The sequence below is a fragment of the Bufo gargarizans genome, chromosome 3 (genome assembly GCF_014858855.1).
Source record: "Bufo gargarizans isolate SCDJY-AF-19 chromosome 3, ASM1485885v1, whole genome shotgun sequence".
In the NCBI taxonomy this organism is placed as follows: Eukaryota; Metazoa; Chordata; class Amphibia; order Anura; family Bufonidae; genus Bufo; species Bufo gargarizans.
The window spans coordinates 31,483,343-31,501,868 of record NC_058082.1 but is presented as its reverse complement, the minus strand read 5'-3'; the positions used below and the strand labels follow the sequence as shown (position 1 = coordinate 31,501,868).

At 43.6% G+C, this 18,526-nt stretch overlaps 1 protein-coding gene across 3 annotated transcripts in view; it reads left to right on the top strand.

Annotated features, from left to right (window-relative positions):
- FAT3 (FAT atypical cadherin 3) overlaps positions 1-18,526 on the top strand; it is a 444,217-nt gene that overhangs the window by 329,073 nt on the left and 96,618 nt on the right. For all 3 annotated transcript variants that reach the window (XM_044286543.1, XM_044286542.1, XM_044286541.1), the window contains exon 10: positions 3,587-7,660. In XM_044286543.1, the coding sequence (XP_044142478.1) occupies positions 3,587-7,660 (4,074 nt within the window). The remainder of the gene's footprint in view (positions 1-3,586; positions 7,661-18,526) is intronic.

Sequence of the window (18,526 nt, the reverse complement as noted above, 5' to 3'; positions counted from 1 at the left end):
ATCACAGCCATATCTGTTGAGTGGACACATTTATATTAGTGTCACAATCCCTTTTAAAGTAGCACTACCACAAAAATGTTTATTCTCTGACCTGTAAGGGCAGGTCCACATCAACGTTATGACTTCCGTTATTGCTTTCCGTTATAACATGATTATAACTGAATTTATAAGAAGGAATTCAAAACGGAAACCTTTAGAGGCATTCCGTTTTGATCCGTCATAATAAAGGTCTATGGGCATATTTAACGGATCTGTCTGGTTTCCGTCCTGCATAATGGAAGCCAGACGGTTCCGTTATGCATGCCCATAGACCTCTATTATGGCGGATCAAAACGGAATGCCTCTAAAGGTTTCCGTTTTAAATTCATAACGGAATTTATAACGTTGATGTGAACCCACTGTACGAAAGGTACATAATGTAATCTGTAGTGAAGGTAATCGTCTTAGCAGTGACTGCATTTGTGAGTTATAACCTCCCTTCTGATCCTCAGCTGTGTCATGTGACCTGCACTCTGATCTCCAACTGACACAGGACGGGAAGTTACCGTATTTTTTCACTTTCTAAGACGCATCCAATGATAAGAAGCACCCCAGATTTTAGAGGAGGAACATAGGAATCTTTTTTTTTCCATCAGATCTTATATCAGATCCTCAGATCAGACCCCCATAAATATCACAACGTCACATCAGCCCTCAATGTCAAAACCCCATAATGGAAGCGCTCACTAGTATTAGCTTTATAAGGCACACAGCAATTTCCCCCCTATTTTTTTGGGGGAAAGTGCGTCTTATAAAGTGAAAAATACGGTAGTTACTTCTCTATTCATTCTTATGAGTCTGACATTGAGGATCCCATAGAAATACATATAGAAACTGACTTCCTGTCCATACAAAAGATGCTGTGTTATTTGGGAAGTCAGATCCTTGGTCACATGGCACAGCTGAGGATTATAAGGGAGGTTATAACTCACCACAGTTTCCTACATGCACTTTTCTAGCAAGTCAGAGAATACATTTTTTGGTGGAAGTGCTACTTTAACTCCTTACATCAATTGAATATTTATTTAGGTGCCTAGAGATACGACTGGGTGAGGAAGATACAGCATCAATGCCATGAGTAGGCATTTGGGTGAACAGTAAGCTGTTAATGTGCGAGCAGGCCTTCTGCACAGTATGGCCAGTCCATCGTAGGATACACCACAAATTCCATCATGCATTGCTCTCTTGCCATAAATCCTTCGGATTTTGGCCATTTTGAAGATTTAAGCAAAAGTATGAGATAAAAATAGCAGAACGTGAAGCTTGTGTGGTGATTTGATAGCCCTGTGTACTGCCATCCTAGTCCCCGGGGCCCGATATTTATGCCCCATGTTATTCTAAATTCTGCTAATTTATGTCCCTACTTGGTCTGTGTTTGGCAGCTGCTCCGTGGATTTGTTACGCTCTGAGGGAAGATGTACTTCATCTCGGCCCTTTCAAAGACGTATAGAAAGACATTTTGCTCCAGGACACGGCTTTTCATATTTTTTTTTCTGAAGTGCTTCTCCGTTCACAATACTTTTATATCGTCAATAGACTTGAAAGTCTGATGGTTCTCCGGCATCTACGGTGAAATATGCTCCCACTAAGATACTTCATATGCTGTACTGACACGCCGTACACTTTTTTCAGATTGCAAAATTGCTTTATAGAATCATACGTTTTTTGGGAAACCTGAACATTCTTCACCACAAATCCACGGCCTTAAACCAAAAAAAGTAATTGCATAGAGCAAGCAGTTTGGTATAATGCCTTTAAAGACACACTCCAGACACAGCTGATACACTGCATTATGTCTAATGCAGGCCTGAGGGGGCGGAGCATGACACAGGTATCGTCTCTTTGGTGTTTGGTCGATCTGTGTGTCATACATCTCCTCTCTTGAGCCCTGGGCTAGGTGTCACTCAGTGCATCAGTTATTGTGTACAGTGTTCCTTTAAGACACTTGACGACAAATTGTGACCAAAGAACAGGCACAGACGAAGAAAAAATACAAGGCCGTCTCAAGAGGGTGACGACTGCTTTAAATTTCAGAATATACTTTTATTCTTATGCCGTTCGAGGGGTGGGCCCAGCCTCTCCCTTCCATTGAGTGACAGGGCCAGGCATCCTTACTGTCCTCCTGCCTGGCCCTGAAATCTCGTGCATGTGCCATAGAGAGTTCAGTCAGCACAAATGCAGTAAATCTTATTTACCTGTTCCCGGCAATGAGATCCAAACTGTGCGTTCACCTATTAGGCTCTCATTGGCACAGGTGCTAGATTTCAGGGCATGGCAGGAGGACAGTAAGGATGCCTGGCCCTGTGACTCAATGGAAGGGAAAGGCTGGGCCCACCCCTCTAACTACTTAAGAATAAAAAGGGATACATTATTTTAAAGGCCACATAGGGTTAAGAATATAAATTAAACCACACTTGAGCACTCACCGATCCCCCATCATAGCCATTCCAACTACTGTCCACTTTGGGGTAGGAAAATAGGTTAGGGCTAGGTAAAAAAACATTGCATATCAAAAATTCTCTCACTTGATACAGGATAGGGGTGGAAATGGGTTTTTCGAGGAGATATATTTCTTTTAAAGGGCTATGTAGGCTGAAAAATAAAAAATTAAACCATGCTCGTCCTCACTGATCCCTCACTGCAGCCATTGCAACACTCCTTCGATCTTCACGACTCTCCACCTGAAATGTCAGGAAAGACACAGCCCAATAATCAGCTGAGTGGACCTTTCCTGGCCTGTCAAGCCAGAATCAGAAAGTGGAGAGCAGGGGGAACTGGAGCAGCATCAGAGCAACTGTGGTGGGTGATCGGTGAGGGTGACTATGGTTTACTTTTGATATATTTTTATATATATTTTCTTTTTATATGGTTTATTTTTTATTTTAGTGGCCCTTTTAAAAATAAATGCATCTTCCCAGAAACCTCCATTAAAATGAATGTCAGGTGACATCACGCTAAGCATGGTGGCTCACTGGTTAGTACTAGGGTCTTGGGTTCAAGTCCAGCCAAGGCATTTGCATATCATTTTTATGTTCTCCCATGCATGGGTTTCCACAGTCACAACATTAGGTCTAGTATTAAAATCTGAGGACAAGAGCTCGTGGCAATCTCTGTGCAGCTCTGCTGAAAATATAAGCAGTGATACAGATTCTTCAAAGAAACAAATATAGTAAAAAAAGTTAAAAAAAATATCTGAAAAATCAGACTGGAAGGCTTTCTGTAAAGTTGCATGTCCTCTTGTATTGTTAAGGTGAAGTGAAACATACATGTCCATACTCTGTAATTGCAAATCATAAAGCTCTCGGCCTGTGTCAGAGTAAATTGTCAGTAGTGACCTGATCCTTCACACTTCACTAGGCACATCATCTAATACTGGTGACACACAGTAGCCTACAATTCATCTGTCTACAGAGTAACCTTGCGTTGTAAGGCCATCATGAGCAATTCCAAATTGACGTGTGTAACTACTGCATAATGTGCTATGTAATTTTTTTTTAACTATTTTTGCTACTTGTCTTACATTTTCTTATTTTTTTTTTATTTTTAGGCAACACTGGGAACATGTTCAAAATTGAACCAGTTCTGGGCATCATCACTGTGTCAAAGGAACCAGACTTATCCACAATGGGTCAGTTCGTACTATCCGTCAAAGTCACTGATCGAGGAAGTCCATCGCTCTCCGCTGCGGCAATTGTTAGAATTTCCTTATCCATGTCAGATAATTCAAATCCAAAATTCACCCAGACAGAATATCAGGCTGAAGTTCACGAGAACGTAGAAGTGGGCACGCTGGTTGTACAGGTGTCTGCAATAAGTCAATCCACATTGGTTTTTGAAATCAAAGTTGGTAATGCAGAAGGAGCCTTTTCTATCAACCCATACTCTGGAGTCATCACAACTCAGAAACTACTTGATTATGAACGAATATCTTCCTACCAGCTCATTGTCCAAGCAACAAATATGGCAGGCATGGCTTCCAACACCACCATCAACATCCACGTTCTGGACCAAAATGACAACCCACCAGTCTTTCTCAGTTCTCAATATGTGGGTACTATCAGTGAAGCAGCCCCTATAAACAGCATTGTTAGGAGCTCAGATAAAAACCCATTAGTAATAAAAGCAACTGATGCAGATAGCAACCAGAATGCTTTGCTTGTTTACCAAATTGTTGAGTCAACGGCCAAAAAGTATTTCACAGTGGATTCCAGCACTGGTGCCATCCGAACTATAGCTTACCTGGACCATGAAACCATAGCTTTCTTTCATTTCCATGTGCATGTTAGGGATAGCGGAAGTCCACAACTTACTGCCGAAAGTCCAGTTGAAGTTTCAATCGAAGTAAGTGATGTCAATGATAACCCTCCAGTATTCACCGAAGCTGTTTTTGAAACAACTTTACTCCTACCAACCTATGTCGGTGTAGAGGTCCTGCAAGTTAGCGCTCGAGATCCAGATTTAGCAATACCTCCAGAGTTAAGTTATTCGTTAACAGAAGGAAACCTCAACCATTTCATAATTGATTCCAGCACTGGGGTCATCACAGTAAAAAACAGCAGTTTGTCTAAAGATCATTATATGCTCATGGTCAAAGTATCAGATGGGAAATTTTATAGTACTGCTATTGTTACCATACTTGTAAAGGAAGCCATGGATAGTGGTCTTTACTTCACGCAAGATTTTTATTCTGCTTCTATACCAGAAAACACCACCAATATCACAAAGATAGCTGTTGTGAATGCTGTAGGCCACCGCTTGAATGAGCCACTAAAATATACCATATTAAACCCAGGAAATAAGTTCAAAATTAAGTCTACCTCTGGAGTTATTCAGACCACAGGAATTTCTTTCGACCGAGAAGAAGAAGAAATCTATGAATTAGTGGTAGAAGCAAGTAGAGAACTAGACAACCTCCGCGTGGCTCGAGTGGTCGTTAAGGTCAACATTGAAGATATCAATGACAATGCTCCAGTCTTCGTAGGTCTTCCATACTACGCTGCTGTTCAGGTTGATGCTGAGCCTGGGACTTTGATCTATAAAGTGACAGCCATAGATAAAGACAAGGGTAAAAATGGTGAGCTATCATTTTTCTTGGAAGATGATTACAGCCATTTTGAAATTGACAAACAGAATGGGAGTGTTACCTTAAAAAATTCCTTTGACTCTGATCTCTCTAACATAGAGTACATATTAATTATCATTGCCAAAGACCGCGGTGATCCTTTATTGTCAGCTTTAGTTGAGCTGCCAGTCACCATTGTCAACAAAGCCATGCCAGTATTCGACAAAGCCTTTTATGCAGCTTCCGTAAATGAAGATGTTGAGATGCACACACCAATTTTGAGTATTAATGCTACAAGCCCAGAAGGCCAAGGCATCATTTACACCATTGTTGATGGAGATCCATATAACCAGTTTAACATTGATTTTGACACTGGTGTTTTGAGTGTGGTCAGCCAACTGGACTTTGAAACAAACCCTTCCTTTAAGTTGACTGTACGTGCAAGTGATTCACTCACGAGTGCGAGGGCTGAGGTTATTGTAGATATCAGTATTAATGACGTCAATGACAATCCACCAATTTTTCAATTTCCATCATACAATGCCACTTTATCGGAAAGTTCTCTCATTGGGACACCAGTCCTACAAGTGGTTGCCACAGATGCCGACTCCGATAATAACAAAGTCGTAAGGTATCAAATTGTTCAGGACATATTTAACAACACTGATTCTTTCCACATAGACAGTACCAGTGGTTTGATACTCACAGCTCGTCTGTTGGACCATGAGGTTTCCCAGCAAAGTGTCCTGAGAATTAGGGCAACAGATAATGGATTTCCATCCCTAAGTAGTGAGATCCTAGTTACCATCTACATAACAGATTTAAATGACAATCCTCCAGTTTTCAATCAGTTGATCTATGAGTCATATGTGAGTGAGCTTGCTCCTAGAGGACACTTTGTGACCTGTGTCCAAGCTTCTGATGCAGACAGTACGGACGTTGATAGGTTAGAGTACAGCATTTTGTCTGGGAACGATCGTATGAACTTTTTCATGGATAGCAAGAGTGGCGTCATAACCCTTTCTAACCATCGTAAGCAACGAATGGAGCCGATGCATAGTTTAAATATCTCAGTGTCTGATGGGCTGTTCACCAGTACAGCACAGGTCCACGTGAAGATTCTTGGGGCAAATCTTTTTAGCCCTGTTTTTGCACAAAGTGTCTATGTGACTGAAGTTAGAGAAAATGCCCCCATTGGCACTAAGGTAATTTATGTCAAGGCAACAGATGGAGATTCAGGCTTGTATGGACATGTCACCTACACGATCATAAATGACTTAGCCAAAAATCGATTCTTTATTGACACATTAGGACAGATTGTTACTACAGAAAAGCTAGATCGAGAGAATCCACTGGAGCGGGACATTCATATATTTCTTAGAGCTCTGGACGGTGGTGGTCGAGCAGCTTTTTGTACTATCCAAGTATTAGTGGTGGATGAAAATGACAATGCACCACAATTTAAAGCTACAGAATACAGGGCAAGTGTCAAAGCTGATGTTGAGAAAGGTCACCTTGTCACTCAGGTGCAAGCCTTTGACGAAGATGATGGTGCCAACTCTCGAATCACTTACTCGCTATACAGTGAGGCTTCTGTTTCAGTAGCAGATCTTTTGGAAATTGACCCGGATAATGGTTGGATGGTTACAAAGGGCAACTTTAACCAGCTAAAAAATACAGTTCTTTCCTTTTTTGTTAAGGCCGTGGATGGGGGAATTCCTATGAAACACTCTCTTATTCCTGTATACATTCATGTTGTACCCTCAGAAACTGTCCTGCCTACTTTTGCCCAACCTCAATATACATTCGCTGTCCCAGAAGACACTTTGATTGGAACTATAATAGACTCATTCCACATAAAACCTGTTCAAGAAGTTTTATTCAGCATAGTCAACGGTGAATATCCTGAAAATAACAAGGATAACCTTTTTATCATCGATAAGGACACCGGAATGTTAAAATTGGACAAAAAAGTTGACCATGAATCTATACCTGTGTTTCATTTCAAAGTTGCTGCCTCTGTACCTCTGGATAAAGTCGATGTCTTAATTACTGTTGACGTAGAGATCAAGATCTTAGATTTGAATGACAACAAGCCATTATTTGACTCCACAAACTACGATGCTGTAATCATGGAGGGTATGTCAATAGGAACCAGCGTTATCCAAGTGAAAGCTGCCGATGCCGACTGGGGCGCGAATGGACAAGTTACTTACAGTCTTATTTCAGAAAGGCCAGAAGACAAAATCTTAGAAACATTCACTATTGATTCAAATACTGGTTGGATAAGTACACTCAAAGAACTGGACCACGAGAGGAACCCCACTTATAGATTTACCGTTGTAGCAGCTGACCTTGGAGAAACATTGTCTCTTTCTACTTCTGCCGTCGTCTCCGTGACTGTCACAGACATCAATGACAACGGGCCCATCTTTGAACAAGGAACCTATAAAGGATTTGTGAAAGAAAGTGATGCCCCTGGGGAGGTGGTTGGAATACTTAGCACTTGGGATGAAGACACATCTGAAATAAACCGTCAAGTGAGCTACCATATTACAGGTAAGTCACGCATCTACATTGGCCTTCCGGGGCATGACAAGCAGCTACAGGGCTCAGTAGCTAAGCATTTAATAGAGACCTGTTCCCTCATGAGACCTTCCAGTAATGTGTTCATGACTTGAAAGGCTTATAGTTATATTGAGCTCCAATAAATCCCAATTGTACTTTGACCATTCTACCCTCTGCTATGATCCACACTGATTACTAACTGCACCTATTCTTGTTGTTGATGGCTCCACTTAGCTGCTAGGCCCCATATCTGATGCTGTGCCTTCTACATTAGTAGCTACTCACATGACCATTAGAGTTATCAAGTGATATCATGGCTATATTATGCCCTTGTTTGGAAAGTTGGCTGGAGAAATGATCTTCCCATGGTCCCCCAGCATTAATATAACAAAACCCAAAAAAGTATAAACTTGTGGAAAACCTCAACACTATATATATATATATATATACAGTACAGACCAAAAGTTTGGACACACCTTCTCATTCAAAGAGATATCTTTATTTTCAGGACTATGAAAATTGTAGATTCACACTGAAGGCATCAAAACTATAAATTATCACATGTGGAATTATATACGTAACAAAAAAGTGTGAAACAACTGAAAATATGTCATATTCTAGGTTCTTCAAAGTAGCCACCTTTTGCTTTGATTACTGCTTTGCACACTCTTGGCATTCTCTTGATGAGCTTCAAGGGGTAGTCACCTGAAATGGTCTTCCAACAGTCTTGAAGGAGTTCCCAGAGATGCTTAGCACTTGTTGGCCCTTTTGCCTTCACTCTGCGGTCCAGCTCACCCCAAACCATCTGGATTGGGTTCAGGTCCGGTGACTGTGGAGGCCAGGTCATCTGGCGCAGCACCCCATCACTCTCTTTCATGGTCAAATAGCCCTTACACAGCCTGGAGTTGTGTTTGGGGTCATTGTCCTGTTGAAAAATAAATGATGGTCCAACTAAACGCAAATCGGATGGAATAGCATGCCGCTGCAAGATGCTGTGGTAGCCATGCTGGTTCAGTATGCCTTCAATTTTGAATAAATCCCCAACGGTGTCATCAGCAAAGCACCCCAACACCATCACACCTCCTCCTCCATGCTTTACGGTGGAAACCAGGCATGTAGAGTCCATCCGTTTACCTTTTCTGCGTCGCACAAAGACACGGTGGTTGGAACCAAAGATCTCAAATTTGGACTCATCAGACCAAAGCACAGATTTCCACTGGTCTAATGTCCATTCCTTGTGTTCTTTAGCACAAACAAATCTCTTCTGCTTGTTGCCTGTCCTTAGCAGTGGTTTCCTAGCAGATATTCTACCATGAAGGCCTGATTCACACAGTCTCCTCTTAACAGTTGTTCTAGAGATGTGTCTGCTGCTAGAACTCTGTGTGGCATTGACCTGGTCTCTAATCTGAGCTGCTGTTAACCTGCAATTTCTGAGGCTGGTGACTCGGATTAACTTATCCTCCGCAGCAGAGGTGACTCTTGGTCTTCCTTTCCTGGGGCGGTCCGCATTTGAGCCTTTTTCTTTGTAGCGCTTGATGGTTTTTGTGACTGCACTTGGGGACACTTTCATTTCTTAAAGTCATGATGGCCACTCGTTTTTCTTTACTTAGCTGCTTTTTTCTTGCCATAATACATACATAATTCTAACAGTCTATTCAGTAGGACTATCAGCTGTGTATCCACCTGACTTCTCCACAACGCAACTGATGGTCCCAACCAGGGCCGGCCTTTGGGGTGTGCGGGCTGTGCGGCCGCACAGGGCGCCATAGCAACAGGGGCGCCGGGCGGCCGACAGCCCGCAATGTAATATGGGCAGGCGAGGCGGCACTTATGTTTTCCCAAGTATTCAGCAGGGGGCGCCCGGCGCCCGTTGCGGTAAAAAAAAAAAGTTGCTTATATAAGTTGGGGGCGGCTGGCGGCGCCCCTCATTCTGCGCCGCCTGAGTGGCTTGCCGCTCTAAAGAATCCTGCCTGCGCCTGTTAATGTAGCGTGGCCGAGCTCTGTTAGGTCCGCGGTACAGGAGCTTTTGTTTCCTGTACCCGGCCGGACTGACAGGAAGTGCTCACTTAGTGTGCACTTCCTGTCAGTCCGGCCGGGTACAGGAAACAAATGCTCCTGTACCGCGGATCGAACAGAGCTCGGCCACGCTACACTAGAGGTACACTAGAGTGACAAGGGGGGAGGAAAGAAAGAGAGAGAGTGACAAGGGGGGAGGAAAGAAAGAGAGAGTGACGAGGGGGGAGGAAAGAAAGAGAGAGAGTGACAAGGGGGGAGGGAAGAGAGAGAGTGACAAGGGGGGAGGGGGGAGGAAATAATGAGAGTGATGGGGGGGGGAGGAAATAATGAGTGATGGGGGGGGGGGAGGGGGGGAAATAATGAGAGTGATGGGGGGGGGGGAAATAATGAGAGTGATGGGGGGGGAAATAATGAGAGTGATGGGGGGGGGAAATAATGAGAGTGATGGGGGGGGAAATAATGAGAGTGATGGGGGGGGGAAATAATGAGAGTGATGGGGGGGGGGAATAATGAGAGTGATGGGGGGGGGAAATAATGAGAGTGATGGGGGGGGGGAAATAATGAGAGTGATGGGGGGGGGAAATAATGAGAGTGATGGGGGGGGGGAATAATGAGAGTGATGGGGGGGGGGAAATAATGAGAGTGATGGGGGGGGGAATAATGAGAGTGATGGGGGGGGGGGAAATAATGAGAGTGATGGGGGGGGGAAATAATGAGAGTGATGGGGGGGGGAAATAATGAGAGTGATGGGGGGGGGAAATAATGAGAGTGATGGGGGGGGGAAATAATGAGAGTGATGGGGGGGGGAAATAATGAGAGTGATGGGGGGGGGAAATAATGAGAGTGATGGGGGGGGAAATAATGAGAGTGATGGGGGGGGGAAATAATGAGAGTGATGGGGGGGGAATAATGAGAGTGGGGGGGGGAATAATGAGAGTGATGGGGGGGGGAATAATGAGAGTGATGGGGGGGGGAATAATGAGAGTGATGGGGGGGGGGGAATAATGAGAGTGATGGGGGGGGGAAATAATGAGAGTGATGGGGGGGGAATAATGAGAGTGATGGGGGGGGAAATAATGAGAGTGATGGGGGGGGGAAATAATGAGAGTGATGGGGGGGGGAAATAATGAGAGTGATGGGGGGGGAATAGTGAGAGTGATGGGGGGGGATAGTGAGAGTGATGGGGGGGGAATAATGAGAGTGATGGGGGGGGAATAATGAGAGTGATGGGGGGGGAAATAATGAGAGTGATGGGGGGGGGAAATAATGAGAGTGATGGGGGGGGAAATAATGAGAGTGATGGGGGGGGAAATAATGAGAGTGATGGGGGGGGGGGAAATAATGAGAGTGATGGGGGGGGGGAAATAATGAGAGTGATGGGGGGGGGAATAGTGAGAGTGATGGGGGGGGGGAATAATGAGAGTGATGGGGGGGGGGGATAATGAGCGTGACAAGGGAGGGCGGGTGGAATAATGAGTGACAAGGGAGAGGGGGGATAATGAGAGTGACAAGGGAGGGGGGGGGGGGGGGGGGGAGAGAATGACAATGGAGTCCCCAGAGCCAGACTGCAGCCAGAGTCCAGATCATCTTATTGTCCTGGTGGTAAGTAGACAATGCAATATGTTTATTATTTAATTGTTTAGTTATTAATACTACATTGGAAACAAATTTTCTCAGCTGGACACCGGCCGACACTGTGCATGCGCTGCGAGCCTCACCAGCGTTTAGGGTAGGGAAAAAGCACTGGCCCGTACGTAATTTTTCCCTTCCCTAACCGCTGGTGAGGCTCCCGGTGCATGCGCAGTGTCGGCCGGTGTTCAGCTGAAAACATCCATCCGATCACTGCGCATTGGCCCATAGTTTTTCCCTACCCTAACCGCCGGCGAGGCTCCTGGCGCATGCGCACTCTGCTGTGAAATTTCCCTAACCTGTCGTTGTGCGCCTGCGCGGCGCTGCACACCTCCTCACGTCATGTCCGGTGCGACCGGAAGTGACGAGGGTAGGGAAATCTCACGAACTAGGGAAGTATAACATTACACCGGCCTTTGGGGTGTGAGGGCTGGTAACTACTTGGTTGGATAGTCAGCCAGCCTATGCCATGATGCCAGCAACAAGCAGTGTTTTTTTTTTTTTTTTTGGGGGGGGGGGGGGCGCCACAAGGTTAGCTCGCACAGGGCGCCTGAACACCTAAGGCCGGCCCTGGTCCCAACCCCATTTATAACAGAAGAAATCCCACTTATTAAACCTGACAGGGCACACCTGTGAAGTGAAAACCATTTCAGATGACTACCTCTTGAAGCTCATCAAGAGAATGCCAAGAGTGTGCAAAGCAGTAATCAAAGCAAAAGGTGGCTACTTTGAAGAACCTAGAATATGACATATTTTCAGTTGTTTCACACTTTTTTGTTATGTATATAATTCCACATGTGTTAATTCATAGTTTTGATGCCTTCAGTGTGAATCTACAATTTTCATACTCATGAAAATAAAGAAAACTCTTTGAATGAGAAGGTGTGTCCAAACTTTTGGTCTGTACTGCATATATATATATATATATATATATACACACAATATTTATGCATGTTGCCAATTTTATTCTAATAATAATTTCAGCATTCAGTCTTACTAGCATCTGTAGGCTCTAAAGAACTTGGCAACCAGTATGGTAATGTGAACTGAAATATTGTTTTTGGGCTTGAAAATTTCATTTCATTTCTAAATTGCTAACTTTTCCTTCCAGTAACCATTTGAAACGATGAAATAAAAATATAGATTTTTCAGTAGAACCTCCATTGCTTGTTGATGAACTACCAACAAATGTGCCAAGGGAAACAGATGAGAAAATCCAGATTTATTATATAGTCTGTGCTATAGAAAGCTATGAGTAGGACAAGAATTCTTAGCCAAATGTAACAATTGTATATCACCAGATAGGCCACACCCTCTAAGTGTGGAGCTCCTCCTCCTTTTAAAGTAACAGACAAAACTGTAACAAGTAATGTCAATAGAATGATGGAAAAAAAGGTAACCAGGCAATTCATTAAAGGTGTCATCTTACTTCAGAAAGCGGCATTTATCATGCAGAGAAAGTTAATACAAGGCACTTACTAATGTGTTGTGATTGTCCATATTGCTTCCTTTGCTGGCTGGATTCATTTTTCCATCACATTATACACTGTTTGTTTCCATGGTTATGACCACCTTGCAATCCATTAGTGGTGGCCATGCTTGCACACTATATATAGCCATTGAGATATTCACTTTTCTTATTTATTTGTCCTGCTCACTGAGATGGTCGCACATGCTCAGTTTCATTCTTTAACTGGGTCCTGAGCTGTGATAGGCAGAGCATGGACAAGCCCCCTGAGCTGTAGCAGAAAAGACACGCCCCCTGAGCTGTGATAGGGAGAGCATGGGCATGCCCCCTTAGCTGTAGCAGAAAAGACACTCCCCTTGAGCTTCCAGCTTGATATAAATCTAGCAGAGCAATGAATGGGGCGATCTCTGGATCCACGTGAGGTGCTGGGCTGGTTCTAGCTTTGTTAGAAAGAGGTTGTCATGTACTGTATGATTTCGGATTTTCGTTTTTTACATTAGTCATGGGATAACCCATCTAAGTAAATTTAGTTTTTATTTGTAATGTTCTTGAGTTACCTTTGTAATCTCAGCCAAAGCTGCAAGTTTGGACTGCCACTCGGAATCTGTGAACACTCTCCTGAAAAAGCCCAGATGCGTTTCTATAAAAAATTGCACTCTGATCCAAATCATTGTAGGCTATATAGCTTTTTTTGTACATTAGACTGTCATACTGTACGTTAAACACGAAGCAAAGCAGCAGAACGTACTGTATGCCCTACAGACACTGAGCCAGCAGGGGTTGCAGGGAGATGGGAAAATCAGTACCAAATATTGCACCCAATAAATGTTGTGAGACCTGAGGCTCCCGTGGTAACGCGAGTTGGAAGAAATAATACTTTGCCATCCTTTTTTACCTCTCACATGACTACTTTACATTCTGGAGCAGCGCTGACAGTATAATGATGGATAATGAATCTATGCCACATAAACTTTGTCCTTCCTACGGCATAATCATCGAGAAGCTCCTAATTCTTTCTGTTAATGAACTTAATTAATAATAACTGTTATTCTCCCTTGTACAAAAAGCACCTTTATTGTTTTATTTTTTTGTCATTTTTGCTGTTGTTCACTTAGTACGTGGAATCTCAGATTGTTATGATTATTATAATTTTGATTTATTTTAACCTCTTAGTGTCCAGCCTGTTTTGGGCCTTACCGACCAAGCGTTTTTCTTCCCTTTTTCATCGTCGCGTTTCCGAGAGCTGTAACTTTTTATTTTTTCGTCTATATAGCAGGGTTTTTTTTGCAGGACAAGTTGTAGTTTTTTAATTGCATAATTTCGGGGTGCACATAACTTTATGATTAACTTTTATTAACTCTTTCTGGGAGGGAGATGGGAAAAACAGCAATACTGCCACTGAGTTTTTACGTTACAAATTTTACGGTATAAAGCCTCATGCACATGACCATTGTGTGCATCCGTGGCCGTTGTTCCGTTTTCCGTGATTTTCTGCGGACCCATTTACTTTCAATGGGTCCGTTGAAAACTCGGAAAATGCACCGTTGTTCATCAGCGGCCGTGATCCGTGTTTCCTGTCCGTCCTAAAAATAGGACCTGTCCTCTTTTTTTTAATGGACAACGGTTCACAGACCCATTCAAGTCAATGGGTCCGTGAAAAAACACGGATGCACACAAGATTGTCATCCGCGTCCGTGATCCGTGTCCGTAGGCTACTTTATACAGACGGATCCGAAGATCCGTCTGCATAAAAGCTTCGTGAAAACTCAGATCCGACAGTATATTCTAACACAGAGGCATTCCCATAGTGACGAAGACGCTTCAAGTTAGAATTTACTCTGAACTGTGTACATGACTGCCCCCTGCTGCCTGGCAGCACCCGATCTCTTACAGGGGGCCGTGATCAGCACAATTAACCCCTCAGGTGCCACACCTGAGGGTTTAATTGTGCATATCATAGCCCCCTGTAAGGCCCCTTTCACACGAGCGAGTTTTCCCGCGCGGGTGCAATGCATGACGTGAACGCATAGCACCCGCACTGAATCCTGACCCATTCATTTCTATGGGTCTGTGTACATGAGCGTTGTTTTTCACGCATCAGTTCTGCATTGCGTGAAAATCGCAGCATGTTCTATTTTCTGCGTTTTTCACGCAGCCCTGGCCCCATAGAAGTGAATGGGGCTTCAGTGAAAAACGCATTGCATCCGTAAGCAAGTGCGGGTGCGATGCGTTTTTCACTGATGGTTGCTAAGAGATGTTGTTTGCAAACCTTCAGTCTTTTATCACGCGCGTGAAAAACGCATCAAAACGCAACAAAAAACTGAACGCAATCGCAGACAAAACTAACTGAACTTGCTTGCAAAATGGTGCGAGTTTCACTGAACGCACCCTGAACGCATCCGGACCCAATCCGTCACGCTCGTGTGAAAGAGACCTAAGAGATCAGACCCCCCTCCCTCCCCAGTTTTAATTCCATTGGTGGCCAGTGCGGCCCCCCTCCCTCTCTCTATTGTATTAATTTCATTGGTGGCCAGTGTGCGGCCTCCCCCCCCCCCCCCCCCCCCCCATCATTGGTGAGGCTCCGATCGGTAACCATGGCAACCAGGACGCTACTGGCAATATTAGAAGCATCATACTTACCTGCTGCGCTGTCTGTGACCGGCCGGGCGCTCCTCCTACTGGTAAGTGACAGATCATTAAGCAATGCGCCGCACAGACCTGTCACTTACCAGTAGGAGGAGCTCTCTGGCTTTGCTGTACTGACAAGCTTTCTGTAGAACTTTGCTTCTTACTTTATGCTGCAAATTCTCTCTGTAGTCTGACTCTAGATCAGTACCAGGGATTTTTTCCTCCTGGCTTCAGAGGCTCCAAGCCTCAACATCCAGCAGAGCTAAAGGTGCTCTAGCTTGCTTAGGCAGGACCTGCTTCCTTTCCCTAGCAGGGGGTACACTTTACTGACCTCTAACTAACTAAACTCCTCCTTAGAGGGAGAATTAGGATGGAAAGAAGGTCCCATCCTCTGCAAATGTAGCTCTGCCATGCTTGCTGCCACCTTCTGGTGAACCAGGTACATTACATGAACAATAACTGTTGCATAGAAATAGCAATGCACATTGTAGTGGAATGAAATAAATATATAAGATGACACTGTCCATAGAAGACAGTAGAGGGGTGCAGAGTGGTAATGGCACTCTAGGTCATTACACATATTTGCCATTTTAGGAGTTACACAGCAGGGGGTATAACAGATACAGGACCCTGTGAGATATTGCATGTATAGTGTGCAGCAAAAATAGACTAAATAAAGGGGTTGTCCCATTAAAAAAATGTTTTTACATTTTTCAAACCAGCACCTGGATCTGAATACTTTTGTAACTACATGTAATTAAAAATGTTGTATAGCTGCTAAGTTATTTAATAAAATGTATCTGTATAGCGCCACCTGCTGTTTGTTATTTTTCTTATTTCTTTGTCCAGCTCACTGAGATGGTCACTAGAGTTGAGCGAATCGAAGGCAAACTAATTGACTTTGATCCGAATTTCAGGAAAAATTTGATTTGCCACAAAGCCGAATTCCCTTGCCCTTTATGGTAACGATCTATATTTCCTGAAATGGCTGCAAAAAAAATAAATACATACTCACCTTATCCATTTGCTTGCAGAGAGGCTGTTGTGGCCATCTTGATTGAAGATACCGCACAAAATCTCACACGGGGTGTCTTCACCACATTACCCCATGGTGTCTCCAATCAAGATGGCCGCAACAGCCTCTTCTCGAGCAAACGGATAAGGTGAGTATGTTTTTTTTTTTTTTTTACCGAATTAACCCCTGAAAGGCCTTAAGTTTAATCTCAGATGCTGCAATCAGCGATGAAAGCGGCATCTGAGGGGTTCAATGACGGGGGGATGTCGCGATCACTGTTCCCCATCATTGTGCCCGCTACAATGCACTTCGTGACAAAGTAATTTGTCACAAATCAAATTTCTTTGTGAAAGAATTTTTCATAACTTCGCTCATCACTAATGGTCACAGATACTCAATTTGATCCTTCAACTGCCTCCTAAGCTGTGATAGGGAGCATGCTGCAACAGAAAGGACATGCCCCCTGAGCTGCAGCAGAAAGAACACTCCCCTTGAGCTGACAGCTCGCTATAAATCTAGCAAAGCATTTGGAGCAATGAATGGGGAGATCTCTGGATCCATGTGCTGGTTCTATATGATGTCAGATTTTTTACATTAATCAAGGGATAACCCCTTTAACTGTATTGTGCAATCTCAGAAAGTTGGTTTAAGAGCCGATCCTAGGAGCCAGGGGTGAGATTTGTCTCTTGTTTCTGCAGTTCCTGTACAGCATGCAGCACCGTTTGCAAAAGAAGAAAAAAGAAGAGGGAAATGCATGGCATTAATGGGGGCAAATCACCTTACTGGTAACCCCATCACTGAATGGTGGAAATTGTGCTTTCAATACCAGGAATAAATCAGAGATAAAAACAGAATGTCAGTAATCAGCATCTTACCCAAATGAGATCAACTGTTTTTGGACTTGATTCAATTAACGTGCAGCAAATCAATTAATTAATGTAACTCATTTCCATAGCCGGCCTAGGTGATGGAGCGCATGCTAATTGGTGTGATTCTAGTAGTGCTTCAGGAAGCCGGCGCTCTGAGGAGCAGATGGGAGTCATTGACTTAGGTCATTGCTATACAGTGGCTGCATCTGATTAGAGAAGAGACGTTCCTGGATGTTTCACATGAGAACACCTGGATTAATTTACTCCACCGCCAATAAATCCTCTGCTTTTCCTTTGTAGGGATGACCTCCGTGATTCTATTCAAGAGCATCCATTACCTACTGTACAATAGAGACAGACATTGTGATCAAGCCTTTTAGAAAGCAGAGAAAACATAAAGACATACATAAAATGTGCGTACGGTTTTACCTTTTTTGGCATTCCCCGAGGAATCCGGTTCCAACATTTAAATGAACTCCGATTTGCGGTTTTATGGAGAAAGTCACATCTTAAAGGGGTTGTCTCACTTCAGCAAATTGCAAGTATCAAGTAGAGAAAGTTAATACAAGGCACTTACTAATGTATTGTGATTATTCATATTGCTTCCTTTACTGGCTGGATGAATTTTTCCATCACATTATACCCTGCTCATTTCCATGGTTACGATCACCCTACAATCCAGCAGCATTGGTCGTTCTTCCCCAGACCATCACACGACCTCCAACATGTATGGTGCATGTTCTTGCAGTTCGAGTTGCACAAGCCATTAGGTTTTCAGGATTGCTATCACGCTAGCACAATTTATCCTAAAATATTTTGGTATGTCATCCACCTCTTCTTGATCCAGCAATCTGTTGCCACTCATTGAATGACTCCATCTCCTATACCAGATTTTGGCATCCTGTTCTCCCAGCTTCTTGAACTTGGCTGCCCTGGCATTGTCATGATAACTCAAGGTCTCACTGATAGCCCACCTAGATATGACTGCTATTTAAAGTCAGATCTCTTCCTTTGCTCGAATGTTCCTGATCTTTTCAAGGTTCTAGCCTTCTGTGAATATGAAACCTTGTTTCTCCAAATTTCTAGCATTGCTCTTAGTTTTTTGGCCTGAGTCTTCCTTTTTGCTTTGTACATCATTTCCTGGCTTGACCATTTCCTTCATCTCCTGTGTCTCTTGCTCTGCTATCTGGTATTGCATTCCTCAGTTTGACCCAACGATCCTTTCCCCAATT